The sequence below is a fragment of the Acomys russatus genome, chromosome 31 (assembly GCF_903995435.1).
Source record: "Acomys russatus chromosome 31, mAcoRus1.1, whole genome shotgun sequence".
Classification (NCBI taxonomy): domain Eukaryota; kingdom Metazoa; phylum Chordata; class Mammalia; order Rodentia; family Muridae; genus Acomys; species Acomys russatus.
The window spans coordinates 35,469,557-35,484,559 of NC_067167.1; the positions used below are offsets into that span (position 1 = coordinate 35,469,557).

At 44.7% G+C, this 15,003-nt stretch overlaps 1 protein-coding gene across 1 annotated transcript in view; it reads right to left on the reverse strand.

The window, feature by feature from the left end:
* The window catches only part of Tph2 (tryptophan hydroxylase 2), a 99,669-nt gene that overhangs the window by 79,309 nt on the left and 5,357 nt on the right, over positions 1-15,003 (reverse strand). The window contains exons 3-5 of the mRNA XM_051172953.1: positions 14,518-14,701; positions 14,300-14,400; positions 9,506-9,573 (exon numbers count right to left, since the gene is read on the reverse strand). Coding sequence (XP_051028910.1) covers positions 9,506-9,573; positions 14,300-14,400; positions 14,518-14,701 — 353 coding nt within the window. The remainder of the gene's footprint in view (positions 1-9,505; positions 9,574-14,299; positions 14,401-14,517; positions 14,702-15,003) is intronic.

Here is a 15,003-nt window from a genome sequence, read left to right on the forward strand (position 1 = left end):
TGTTTATGCACCCGGCCGAGCACTCACAACTCCCTGTGTGTATTACTGAGCTTCATTTTGATACCCCGTTAGTATTTGGTGGCGCGGGAAAGGAAGAGGGCATAGTGAACACGTCCCCTCTGCTCTGCTCCCGGTAACAGGTTAGAGTCACCACACTCTGCGCTAAAAGAAAAACTTCACCCTCCCTCTCCCCAGGGCAGCCGAGCACCTTGTGCACAGTTGGACCCAAATTCAATGCACCGGCTCGGCTGCTGATGGCATTTATCAGATGTATTAGTCTCCATTTGGGTTGCTCTGTTTTAGGGTTTCTATTTTACTGAGTGCTTAGATACAGAGCAAGTCGCAAAGGGTGCCATTTTACAGATCAAAAAATAAGCATGAAATAAATGGGATAGCAGCTAGGGGCAAATCGCTGGCTATTGTTTCTGAAGCCTTCCCCCCCACCCCCCACCCCCCACCCCCAGCTGTGTTTATTCCTATTCGTTCTCTACTGCAGAAGGCTTGGCTGTTGAGGGGCAGAGGGGCGGGTATCTCACAATCTAAGATAGATGAGGAAAATCACTGCACTGGATTGGCTCACAGGGTAGTGCCAGATATCTCCCGACTACCTACCAGAGACTGTGTAGCCTTGAAGTCAACGAGGGCTTATTGGAATACTGACTGCATAAAGCTTCAAGTGAATTAAATTCTGACAAGAACTGTGCATTTCAACTGCGCTGAGACTTCTGTAAAGAAATAAATAACTTTTTAAAATGCCAAATCACTTGCTTCTGTTGCTATTGTTTTCAACATGTAGCTAGGTCAAGTGGAAGTTGCCGCAGATACCTTTTTTTTTTTTTTTTTTTTTTTTTTTTTTTTTAAGAAATAAAGAAAAATAAAAGGTGTGGCTTTCTGGGCAAAGACAGACATTTAAACTCTACAAAAGGCCAGGCAGTGGTGGCACACACCTTTAATACCAGCACTTGGGAGGCAGAGGCAGGTGGATCTCTGTGAGTTCTAGGCCATCCTGGTCTGCGGAGTGAGTTCCAGGCAGCTAGAGCTGTTACACAGAGAAACTCTGTCTCAAAAAATCAAAAATAAAATAAAATTAAATAAATAAATAAACTCTACAAAATATTCCCCAAGAGGGCTGACCCCTCTTGGAAGCCATTCTAGACAGCCAGCATATTGCCCAGCATTGCAAAAACTTACTTTAAATTCTACTACTCAGTTTAGCGCTCCATTTCTGGGGAGTTAAAATATCAGTGCCTGGGGCTTGACTGGGTGATATGATCGGGCATCTCATCGCTAGTAACTTTCTTGCTCTCTCTGAACCTGAGTCCCCTCATCTTCAAAACAAAACGTAATGATGACATCTACCCTCAAAGGCTATGTGAGAGCTTAGAGGACAGAACATAAGCGGACTCGCTGGGAACTGAGTAGCAGAGGCCTGAACATTCCTAAGCATGCGCTGAGAAGCCAACCATGGTGACTATCTCCCCATTGTTAGCCCGTCAGTAATGAATGCGGTACTGCCCAGTCCCAAGCCAAACCCTACAACCTTATGCCAGCCTTGATTCACAGTTTTGAAAAAGCAAGTTGAATGTGCATTTACAGGAAAATAAAAGGTGTTTCTGCATGCAAACATGTTTTATTTGTTTGTTGTTGGGGTTTTTTGAGTTGTTGGGGTTTTTGGGGGGTTGTTGGTTTTTCGGTTGATTGGTTGGCTGGTTTTGGGGTTTTTTGATTTGGTTTTGGGGAGGGTTGGTTTTTTGGGGGTTTTTTGTTGTTGGTTGGTTGGTTGGTTTGGGGTTTTGTTGTTGTTGTTTTGTTTTGTTTTGGTTTGGTTTTGTTTTTGTTTTTTTGGGGGGTGGGTTGGTTGTTGTTGGGTTTTTTTGTTTGTTTGGTTTTGGTTTTTTGGTTTTTTGACACAGGGTTTCTCTGTGTAGCCTTAGCTGTCCTGTACTCACTTTGTAGAACAGGCTGGCCTCGAACTCACAGCAATCTACCTGCCTCTGCCTCCCAAGTGCTGTGACTAAAGGTGTGCACTACCACACCTGGCCTGTTTTGTTTTTTTAAACAAGCTCCAATAATGCAGGAAAGCGAGAGAGTGAAATTCCTTAAGTCAACCACTTCAAAAGGTCATTTGCGCATTTTAGATGAGCCTTACAATTGATTACGTAGAATCAAAGAACTATTAGCAATTTAACACAGGATAATAATAATATTGATCACAGATCCACTATTCCTTGAACCCTGATAGCAATTGAGAGTTCCCTCAAACATACAAGATAGAGCTCGCACCCAGTGTTTAAGATGAAAGTACTGAGTCCAAGAGATCACACTGCTTATAGCCACAGTACTTGAAAGTGTTGGGTGGGAATTCAAACTCAGTTCTGAAGAACTCCAAAGTCTGCATGCTCGGACGCACTCTCGATGACAGTGCACGACCTCTGCTGTCTCCGGGAGCCTTTCTGCCCATGAAGCAGTCTAATAACACATGAGCACTCATCATGACAGAGGGTCCTGAAGAAATGGATTAAAAGCTATATGTATGTGCTACCAACCCCCCCCCAAAATGGTCCCCATAGAACCTGACCTTTAGCCCTCCCACTCTCGAGGTTGATCTGTGAAACCAAAAGAATCTTGCCAGGATGACAGTGTATCACTCCCAAGACTAGATTATGGAAGGCACCATGGAACCGGGAGGTGGTTCAGCTGGTGCAGGCCTAGTTAGACAGTAGGAGGTTCAAATTTTCAAGGTTAGGTTAAGACAGTTATTATCAAGCCAGACAACCTGAGTAAGAGCCCTGAGATCCACGTGGCAGAGTGGTGGAAGGAGAGAATTGATTCTGATGAGTTATTCTCTGACCTCCACACACAAACCGTAGCACACCTATGCCACACATAATAATCACACATGTATAACACAAATATAATTTAAATTTTAAATTTTTTTAATTAAAAAAAGATCACCCTTCGCTACATAGTAAGTTTAAGGCAAGCTTGGGCTTCATGAGACCCTGTCAGTCTAAATAAAAATGATAATAATAGTTTTTTTTTAAGACACTGCAAAATAAAAAATAAAAAGGCACTGCACATTTTAACTCACTCCCTCACTTGGAGCACTTGAATTGAGGGCTGTCAACTGCAACACCATGAAGATGTCCAGGGGGTCGGGTGGACAGGTCACATTGTAGGAAACTGACACCTCCAGCCAACTGCCCTGTGGTAACCATGCTAGAAGCAGAGCCTCTGGCAGGCCTTTGGATAACTACAGGTCTGTCTAAAACCCTGCTCTAGAGCCACCAGTGAAGCTATGTCCTAATTCTTAGTACTTACACTTGTGCAGGACAACAAATGCCTGTTGTTTTAAGCCCCTAGATGGGGTAGAGGGGTGATTTATCATGCAAAAAAACCACACAGAATCCAAGACATAAAGAAAGCCCTAGTCAGGCCTGGAGAGATGGCTCAGAGGTTAAGAGCACTGACTGCTCTTCCAGAGGTCCTGAGTTCAATTCCCAGCAACCACATGGTGGCTCACGGCCCCCTATAATGTGATCTAATGCCCTCTTCTGGCCTGCAGGTGTATAGGTAGAGCACTGTATACATAATAATAAATAAATCTTCTTTTAAAAAAAAGAAAGAAAGAGAACCCTAGTCAAGGGTAATAGAGAAAGAGAGCAAAGAAGCAGAGATACAAGGGTTGGCACCCTGAGACTCACGGGAGGCTTGGGCTGTGGAAGCTAGCCGCCCCATCAGCCGGTCCTCCAGGAGTTCCTGAGCAGCATCCTGAGCAGCATCCTACAAGACGGCTCTATGCTGACATCTCTCCTCAGCTCAGCGACCCTATAATGTAGCACCAGAGTTGCTTCCCATTTTTCAGGAGGGAAACTGAGGCAGAAATAGCCCGAACAATGTGTCCAGACTAATCATAGATGAACAATAAACCTGGGATCCCCTCTCAAAAAAAAAAAAAAAAAAAAAAGAAAGAAAGAAAGAAAGAAAGAAAAAAGAATGGCAAGACACAGCTACCACCTGCAAAGTGGTGCAGGTCTGTGTAAGTCCCATGACTTTGGCTGACTTCTCAAAGTATTGTAATGATGAAGCAAGCACATTATACAGCAATGCCCTATTTGCTCCATTTAATCATCAAAATACCCCCAGACGAAAGGCAACAGAGATTTTTTTTTTTTTTTAATCTCCATTTTGTAGAGGAGGAAATTTAAGCTAAGAAATGGAAGAGATCAGGCAGTGGTGGCACATGACTTCAATCCCAAAACCCAGGAGACAAAAGCTAGCAGATCTGTGAGTAGAGAGGCCAGCCTGGTCTACAGTAGAGAGAGTTTCAGGACAGCCAGGGCTCCATGGAGAGAGAACCTGTCTCGGAAAAACAGAGAGAGAGAGACAGAGAGAGAGAGAGAGAGAGAGAGAGAGAGAGAGAGAGAGAGAGAGAGAGAGAGAGAGAGAAGAAGAAGAAGAAGAAGAAGAAGAAGAAGAAGGAGGAGGAGGAGGAGGAGGAGGAGGAGGAGGAGGAGGAGGAAGGGAGGGAGGGAGGGAGGGAGGGAGGGAGGAAGGAAGGAAGGAAGGAAGGAGGGAAAGAAGATGTAAGAAATTACAAGAGTCCTTAAACTTGCTGCTAAGGGTCTTATTGGGAAATGGGACAGGGGTTCCAACCTGAAATTAGGTCTGGAATTTCTGACACGCTAACCTCCTCCTGCTAACCTTACCTGGGGACATCAGCTGTCCACCAATTTACTTCTCAATTCCCGGGGTGTGCGTGAGGGAGGTATTAAAAATAAAACAGCCTGAGCTTATGTGTCACCTCAATTTCAACCAGGAGGAATCACATTGATATCAAGGCAGCATCACACGACTGTTAGAGATAAAGTTAAGCAAACAACCGTGGTATAATTAAAGTCAGAGCTTGAGGCCTCTTTCCCAGAGAACAAAATTGAAATAACTACCACTACCCCCACCAAAAATATGATTTAATTAAATATGTATGCACATTGTTGAGGGATAATCATTAAACCAGCCTCCAAGGGGGAAAATGTATTTGCTGGTTAATTTAAAAAAAATAAAAATAAAAGCTGTATTACTGATTTCTTCCCCAACAATTCAGTATAGAAATGTAACCAGGCTAAATATGAAGATGCCGATGACAGAAAGCCTGAAGGTTCAGATTCGATAGGAACTGCACCAACAAAGCCACCATTTTCTTCTTCTTCCACATGCCGTCTGCCCTCCCACATACACTTACATTTTCCTTGGGACTACAAGTGTCCATTCCCACCACATCATTGAGGGACACCCCTTCCCGCTTTGTGCTAGATTTCTTTTATTTGAGTTAGAGAGGACACCATGTGATCTGCATGTCAGAGGTTAGTACCTCTGGGTGTTCACCCCCAGGTCTGCTGTGAGGAATAACACTTGAACTAATGACTGTTGCCTATGCTATTATTGGTGAGGCAATTAAGCCATGCAGACACTGAGCGGAGGGGCCTGTCTGCAGGCGGCTGTGGGCCTCTGGGTGATCAATCAAGTTTCTCAGCTGCACTGTCAATCAGCACCGTGCCTGAGTGGCATCTATTGACAGTTCTCAGCATGCAGCCACTTTTTCTGCTCCCTCACCTCTTTGGAGTTCACGGTAATATGGACTTTGAGCCTGCTGTTTTTTCATCATAGAGTGGAATTTTTCTCATTTTTCTCGGCTTGTGTTGATTCTCTCCCCCACCCCCACCCCGTTTTATCCTTTCAAGACTATCATAAAAAAAAAAAAAAAAACACACACACACACACACACACACACAGTACTCAACACAAACGTCCCAGAGGGCTTCTTGGTTGTGGTTTCAATATATATTCTTCTGTGTCTCATCTCTCTTTTTCCTTGAGACCCATCAGGCTACAGTCTGTGGTTCCTTCAATAGCCTCAAAACACCTGTACCCCTCAAACACCTGTACCCCATCTCTTTCGGCGTTTCTGACCATGTACCTACCACTGCTCGCCAGAGACCAGGAAGTCCGCTATCTATCTAATCACCAAGAGCAAATTGTTCTCCCCATGGCCAACAGCACCTATTTTTACTTTTCATTGGATATTGACAAGTTATAACTGTGTGTGTTTGTGAGCTACAAGGCGATGCTCCGAATCACATTTGCGTACTTTCCCTTTATTCCCTCTGTCAGCTTGAAACACCTCATCCTCTTGACCAGTCCTCTGCCACCTCCATCCACCCCAGTGTTCCTAATTGTGACATCAAACTCTTGGCAGGTCCCTCATAGGCTGACTTTTCAAGACTACCCCAATTTCAAATCATTTGCTCCCCAGGCCTGTACTCCCAGTTTGGGCTTGCCAAATCTGCTCAAATTACACTGAAGTGAGTTTATTTTAAGTAACTGAGGCATTAGCGCATTTCAACATTGTCCATTGGCAAAGTCATCAGCACTACAGACCACCTAGCTCGATGAGAAACCAAATCTTCATTTTCTGTAAACAAAAAGAGGACCTTACTTGAGGCATGGAAGACTGAGGAAACAGTCAAGGCCCATTTGGAATGCACATCTATGCTCCTCCTCCACCTGGCTATAGCAGCTGTGGGAGCCCGAAAGCATAAGCCTATCAGTACACACACACACACACACACTTTCAGGATCATGCACACTTGCACACACTCATGCACACATGCACACTCAAATACACACACACTCATGCACACATGCCCACTCACATGCACACATGCGCACACACACATGCGTACACATATAAGTGGGCTGTCTTTTATCCATCCTCAAACTCAGACAAACCACAGCGTTACTAGTATGAGGGATTTCAGTATTAAAGTGAAATCTTTTGCTCTCTACTTTGCACAAGTCCTGGGGTCATGTTCTCCTGGTGCAACAGCCCATAAATGACTTCTTCACTGTGTCCACTCACAGGAAGCACCCAAGACAACTGCCAATTTGTTGCCAGTATCTTGACAGCTTCTCTCACACATAAAAAAACAAAAAAAACAAAAACAAAAAAACAGGAGTATAATCTTTTTTTTTTTTTTTTTTTTTTTTTTTTTTGTATAATCTTTTTTTATGAAATCTCTCCACACACCACAAAAAAAGAACTATTGTCGGCACAAAAATAATCAGTTTACCCACCAGTCTCTTAATGAGCAAGCAAAGCACAGCAGGAAGACAGTAATAACAAGTGACACACTGAGCCCTGATCAGGGTCCAGGCACGGAGCCAAGCACAACACATACACCCTCTTTTTACATCCCAACTACACCCTGTCAGATAGAAACGCTTCAAAGACAAGGGGTTTAAAGATACCGGGGAGGCAGCTCTCAGACCATCTAACTGCAGTTCGAAAGTGCTTGTTATTTCGCCTCCACAGTCTGTCCTAGGAGCAGGTTGTGACGTTTCTGGATTGCAGAACTCCCTTGGGTGAACACTCTTGCATCGGCTCTATACCTCACCAATCAGTGCCCTGATAGAACATGACCTCCCATGCTATAGGAGAAAGAAGCCTCTCTCATGCTCCCCAGGACAGCAGAGCGGGTTCTTTGAGTCTCATGTGAGTGTGAAGGCTGTCTCTATAACGTGGTGAGTGGGCAGCTTCCTGCCTTGCTCAGAGTCCTGAGCACTCGATTTTAACAGTTGAGCGCTTTGGGCCTAAACTCTCCCCTCAGCACTCCAAAGTCAAACCAGGCCCTGAGATGCTCCACTCTTAGCCAGTCCTTCTCCATTCAACACGAAACCCCCACCTGTTCCAGACTCTGCGTTCTACTTTAGACACAGCCCGAGTCACCCTTTTAGCCTCGGGGAGGTGACAGAAGCAAAAAGTCGTTAACGATTTGACCACCTCAACTTTGCCCTCTCTTTTCCAGATACACTTCCGTCAAGCCGATGTCTCTCTTATCCTGGCTCCTTGGGACATATTTTTCTCTAAGAGGAAAGACTGACTGGCACTGAGCTCTTATCCCATCCTGGCCAGATCATGCCGCAAAGGATGACCTCTCCACTTGCCCTCAAGGATCTACGATCAGATTCCATGAAGACAGTCTATAAGTCAGTGAGTGCCTAGCTAAGGGTCTACAGCCACTCACGGGGCTTTCAGCCCATCAGAGTCCTCTCTTGCCTATCTCACTGGGCTACCCTGGGACAGAGGATCTGAGAGCAGTGTCAGGGCAATAGAGATGATGAGATTGGACTTGGGCCATGGCAAGTCATGTGTCAATGTCAAAAGTCACAGCATGGGGGACAGAGTAGACACTGTAGAAAAACATACACCATGTAGTTCTAGTTTTTGTAAGTATGGTGTCCATGAGGATGATGGCAAAAGGATGAAGGTTGCTTTGGCCTTAGGACCAGGAAGGGACAGGTTTCAGAGTAGGAAGAGAAGCTGGGAATGAACAAAGACGGGAGGGAGAGGGCTGGAGAGATGGCTCAGAGGTTAAGAGCACTGGCTGCTTTTCTGAAAGTCCTGAGTTCAATTCCCAGCAACCACATGGTGGCTCACAACCATCTATAATGAGATCTGGTGCCCTCTTCTGGAGTGCAGGCACGCATGCGGGCAGAGCACTGTGTACATAATAAGTAAATCTTTATAAATTAAAAAAAAAAAAAAAAGAAAGGAGGGAAGAAGAGGGGTGAAGGGCAGAAGGAAAGAAATAGAAAAAGATTTAAAAAAAAAAAAAAAGAAAGCACGCAACACTGATGACATAACATCCTAAATCCTCATCAATAACTTTGCCTCCTGTAGCCAGTTAGACTCCTTAACTAGTCTCAACTAGAGTAAGAAAAAGATCTTTCCCCTGCCAGGCATGAATTTACATTTTGTTCAAAAGACAAACTTCATATTGCCGATCGTACACCAGGAAACAGGAAAGTGGTCATCTCAAAGTTCCACCAGTGAGAACAGAAGTCTGCCTGAGTCACCCCATCTCTCCAGGCAAACCATACTGCAAACATGCTGCCGGTCACACACTCTGCCACCAACCCTGACAGCCATCCACGATGCACTGCGCAGCCCTCACCCAGCCTCCTCTCAGCCCTGCTGTGTAAGGAGAAAAATCCTCCATCATTGCAATTGGACCTTGTAGGGCCTTTTGCTTTCCATGGAAAGCAAACACGTTTTGTGTCTACGCTAGCTGCTCTCAGCGGTCCTTTGCCCATTCTTGCCTAATTTCTCTTCTTTTATTGGGAAAATTGGGCACTGAGATGGGATATTGAGCCCCGTCTTCCAGCCTCTCAGAGTGAGTAGTTACTGCCCCCTTTGCCTTAATGGAGCTGCAGATGCAATGGTGTCAACGTGGTACTTGGCATGTGGCCCGCAGGTCTCATTATTTCACAGCTATGCCCAGATGCCAAGCATCAGCGCTGGCGTTTGAAGCCAAGGGAGTTGGAGAGTGTTTGAAATGGGCTCTGTCTTCCGCAAGAGGTAAAGCGAAGAGAGAACAGGTCTGTTTAACACAGCGTTTGTTTTTCCGAACTAGCCACTGACGAGAGAGAGTTATGCAGTACTTACTATTTATAACCCATGGCCACATCCACAAAATACTTCCTCCTCTGTCGATAGACATTGTCCTTAAATCCCTTAAACAAAAAAGAGATTAAGCCGTTTAACAAAGTGCCGGAAAAATTAGCTGCAGAAGGCCTAAAAGAAAATCACTGTGGTGTTTATTGAGTTGTTCAGTTCAAATGCAAATCTTATCCTCAGATGACCCAGCTTGATGGCACAAGCAAAAGCAAACGTGAGCTGTACTTATAGTAAAACCCCTTTCAATTTGGGTCTACCAGTTTGGGGTGTGTGGGAACTCGCGCCAGAGTTTACCTTCCCACCAGGCAGGCAGCGCGGCTTAGTTAAGCAAATTAATATTTAGCACAGTGTCTTTTGGTTCTCAAGTATCATGTATAAGTGACTGATCTTAATAATAAGTTCACCTTAGCCCAGCTCATTAAAACAGGTCAGCTTAGCACATTTAAGCGAATTTTAATCGCTGTGAGTAAATAACTAATACGTGTTAACATTTATTAAAGACTTGGTCACTCTGAGCAGTTATCAAATCCCCAGATTAGCATGAAGTAAAGAGGTTTTGCTGTCCTTTATGACTACATTGTACAACCCGCAGAAAAGCCTCATCTACAAGGGCAAGCTAACTCCATTCATTCCACTGAGGAACTCTCGGTCTAACGTGTCCAAACCAACTGCAGGATTTTGATCTAAAATATAAAATAGTAATTCAAAAAAAATTTTACCTAGCCTCATCCACTTGGGAAATTAAACACTGAGCCTGTCTTTTTTTTTTTTTTTTTTTTTTTTTTTTTTTTAGGTCACATGAGAGGACTTCTGGGTTTACTCAGTGATCTGTCTTCATGGCAACAGGCCTCTCACATTCCGCTTCTTTTCATCCAAAGACAACCAGTTCTTTCTGGACTTGTTTCTTCAGGCCGTCAAAAGGCCAGAGGAAACTGTGTCTGCTTCTTCCTTGTATATGCCTGTGCCACCATGAATGACCAGGAAGCAGAGGCCGCAAACCACAGTACACAAGCAAGAGTGTAGGCCTCATAATAGTCAACAGTAAAAGAGGTGTCCAGTGGGGTCTAAGCTACCGAAGAAGTGATATAAACATTTCTGCAACGTGGGATGTTCAAAAGAAACCCAGTCTCAGAAAGAAAAAAACAAAAAAAACCAGGCCAGCTCTCTTGTCTAGCTGGCAGAGAATGGGTCTCAGGGAATCTTCCTTCACAAGGCTGTGTGTCCGACATAACTCAAGAAAGACCTTTCTTCTTGAAATAATGAAAGAGTAACGGAGGAGCGAAAGGGGGAAAAAACCCTCCTCAGATCACTTAAGACTGTAAAAGTGAGGTACCCCACACACTGTGAGCAGCATTTCCCCCTGGCACTTAGTATTCATTTTGTTCAAACTAAGGCTCCTGAGCTGGCTGGTAAAAGCCTAAAATGGCTGTAGACAAAGCTTGGGACACATTTACAAATGGGTCTTTGGCCTAAGTTTAAAAAGGTCCCCTGCTGCACAGGACAGACAGAATCACGCTGCAAAGCGGGCTCTTTCCTCGGTAGTAAAATAGGCTACATGGGGCGGGAAGGCTGAAGAAACTCCAAGCACATTCACGATTCAAGATGAAAGAAGAGGTGGTGAAAAGCGGGGAAAGGCTCCCATGCAAACCCCAGCATCTGCTCCCTGGTGCCTGCCAGGCTGGGCACCATGCTAACTACATCATAATCTGCTGGACTTCCAGAAGAATCGCGAGGCTCTCCACCCCGGCAAACACCTGCAACCTTTTCCAGGGATGCAGGAGAGGTTTGCTCATCACGCCTCATTAGCCTTGAGTGGCAGTGATTACACAAATGTCGCGGAGGATCCGGAGCTTCCTGGACTCATCCGCGGACTGGCGAGGGTAGACAGCTGTGAGCTGCGACAGCCATTCCAGGCTCATCGCAATTTTGGCCATCCATTCTGAACTGAGGCCAGGGACTGGGTACCGGATTAAAATACAAGACACCCAGTTAAATTTCAATTTTCAGATCAATGACAAATTTTTCCAATTTTACTGGGCAGCCTTATATATTTATATGTAAAAAAAAAAAAAAAAAAAAAAAAAAAAAAAAAAATCTGGTGGCCCTGGTACCCAGAGAGAGAGCTTCCTGTACAGCCCCACCTCCAAATTAAATCTAAATGAACTAGGGACCCAGCCTGAACCCTAACGTGCCCAGTTTAATTTATGCTGCCACTCAAACAGGCATCTCCAACAGCTCAAAGCTAGTGTGATATGAGAACCACTTGGGGAGTTTTAATCACACTTCAAACCTGGCCATTTCCCCAGAGGTTCTGATTTAAGCTCTGAAGAGTAAAGACATCTCTCCCACACTTGGAGCACATCAGAATCTTCCAAAGATCCTTTCCCACACAGACTCCCCAATTTGTTGGTGGGAATGCTCCCTTCCTGGGCTCTTGAGGTTGCATTTTTTTTTTTTTTTTATAAAGTGTCCGAAGAGCAGACCTTGATCCACGCCTCGGAAAACTCTCCCAGGCTAGGCCCTGGCAAGTCAAACACAGGGTCCCATATCATCCTGTGTGAGCCTCAACTCGGAGCTCTCAAGAAATACAGACTCTCACACTCTAGGGAGTCACTATCCTCACACCCTAGGGAGTCACTGTCCTCACACCTTAGGGAGTCACTGTCCTCACACCCTAGGGAGTCACTGTCTATCTTTCAAAACATTTCCCAGGCAGTTTCTTTGTCTATTAAAGTTTGAGAGCCATAGGCACATATATTTAATACTTTCTCGAGGCAGCACAATTTATACTCCAAGCCTTCTCTGAAGTGTCCCACAGACATAAAAAGGACTTAGACAACTCCTCCCATCCACAACAAATAAAAACTTACAGAGCCACCAACTTGCCAATATCGAATTTTGCATAATGAATACTTTGGTGTGCTTATAAAGCGAATATGCGTGGTTGGAAAATAACAAGAGGCATAGGGGATTGCTAAGTACTTGCAATTATTTCAAGTGGCTGCACAGAAAATAAGTGAAGGTATCATAAAGCAGGTGTAATTAGGAGTAATGGAATAAAATTAAGCACGGAAAAATTTACTCGGTGTTGGAATGCATTTTGCTCACAGCAAGGTCAGTGGCCCCTGTGGTGGTTCCCTTCAAGTGGCTGAACTCCTTCCTCCAGGTTAAGGAATTTTCAAACTACCTAAGGGAGCTTTTAGAAATGGGAGGTTCTCAAAAGCTCCTTTAACTGTCTAAGTATTGATCTGGATGGTTTAATACAGCATTTCCTTACTGGATTTAAGCATTTCCTGTTGCCAAATTGACCTTCGGTTGCTCTATTAACTAGGCCTTTCAAACACCCCATTGAGGTCCAATAAGAAATTTTACCTCCGCTTTTCACATTAAAGAACCCTAAGGTACAGAAGTAGAGGGGCCTCGCCAAGGTCATCCTGCAAGGCATCAGCAGCTGTGTGTGTTCCGCAAGTCAGCAGCTGAGTGTGCGCAGTCTTCATCCTCCTAATCATTTAAATCAGCTTGTACTCATTCCAGCCCCTCTGAGGTTGGGAGGGAAAGGGAAGATAACCCATGGATAATTGCTAAAGTCACTGTTTAATGGGTGTTGTTGCTGTTGTTGCTGCTGTTGCTGTTGTACGAATTACTGTGAATGTTTATGCTATGCTGCAAATACAGCGCACCGTGTCTGCGTTATTTCACTCTTAACAAATAGCGCAATAATATTAGGTGCGTTGAACCATTCATTTGAACCGTATATTTCAATTGGTTTGAGTTGGTATATTATGCCAAATGACTGCTCTGAATGAAATTTTGCTCACGTTGACCTTGTTGTAGACCTCACGGTGAAGAAGTGTGGATTGGTTAAAGCAAGGTCCTGATGCTACCGATCGCATGCTAACACGAAGGTAGCACTATTCAGAGTACAGTGGTACAGTCACACCCTCAGAATTTCTCCATTTAAGCAGTGTGAGCTTCTGTAAGCCACTGCCCTCATAATGCACAGACTTCAACTAAGCATGACTGAGCTGCTCAGATCTCACTCCAGGACACTGGGGGCGGGGAAAATGCTCATAATGAATGGGTATATTGCTTACTTCACTGTCCTTCATTCTGGCCATAAAGAAGTTCCAGGTCTCTTGTGTTAAATAAAAACTGATATAAAGTGGGGTGGGGGAGAAAAAAATGGGAAATGCTTACCCAAGTGTCATATTTCTCTAAAGATGGTCACTTTTATTGGCGTAGAGGAGGAAACGGTGGTGGACAGATTCAGAGTAGATGCGGGAAGGGACGCTCATCCATCACAGCCCTATTTTAAAGCTCTTCTGCCTTTCCATTGAGACTGAGGTCAAGACATAACTCTGCTCTTAACTACCACCCGTCAGGGGAAATGCGAGAGTCTTATTCTCTCACCGAGCCCCATCACACCCTGTCCTCCCTAGCTTCCCAAAGGTGTGCTCAATTTCAGTCCATTCTTCCTCCAAGGGTCACCATCTGAAAGTATATTTTAGGCTGTCTAATTCCACAGAAATGTTCCCCAAGGCATACAATCTCCTCCTCTGCCCAGCCATTTTATAAATAAACTCTACGTGGGAAGGCCATCTTTCTAGCCTCCTTCCAGCCAACACATGTACAGGGAAACTTAATCATCTGCAAGCCTGCTCTCGATTACGAGGGATAAACATGAAACAGCCCTACACTGAAGTGTCAGAGCACACACAGCCCACAGCGCACAGCGACAGATCTGGGAAAGGGCGGGTGAAATGGATTCTGCTAAGCACTTACTGGGTGGTCGGCGTCAAGCTCGGTACCATACATGAGAACTCTGTGAGAGCATCTGTCTAGCTCCGAGATCTTCCGAGGGAACCATGGCACATCCTCGAGTTCTGTTGGAAACGGCGCAGGTTCAATATTAGCTCACAGATCGCATTTTCCCTTTTCCTGCAGCATTTGTCAAACTGTAAAATCGCCCAACAAGAAGAAAAAAAAAAAATCACCCTTGCCTTCTTCCTCTGTCCAGATGTTCTCAGGTGGATTCAGTGTCACAATGGTGGTCTGAAACTTCAGCAACTGGATAAGCTCGTTGAATTCTGTTTTGCCACATTCGCAGTCCACAAAGATTTCAACTTCGGAACTTCTTCGCCGGGATCTCCTGGACTCGATATGAAGCATGTTGACATGTTTTTCCTGTGGAAATATGAGTAATATTCCTAAGTCACACTCTGGTCACAATGAATGGGACGCTAGTCTTGTGCACTTGTCAAATGCTGAGCGGAAGAGAACTCTCCCAGCTGCTATTTTTACCACTAAGAAAGGCAAGTTGTCATGCCTCTGAGTGGGTTGCCTTGTCTCATAATAAAAATGGGAGGGCATTGAAGACACAGAAAAGATACTATAAAATACATCCTGATCATAGGCATCACTTCCCAGGGAGGCCCACACCCCGCTGCCACCGTGTGATTGACAAAGAGACTGTCCACTACGGTACT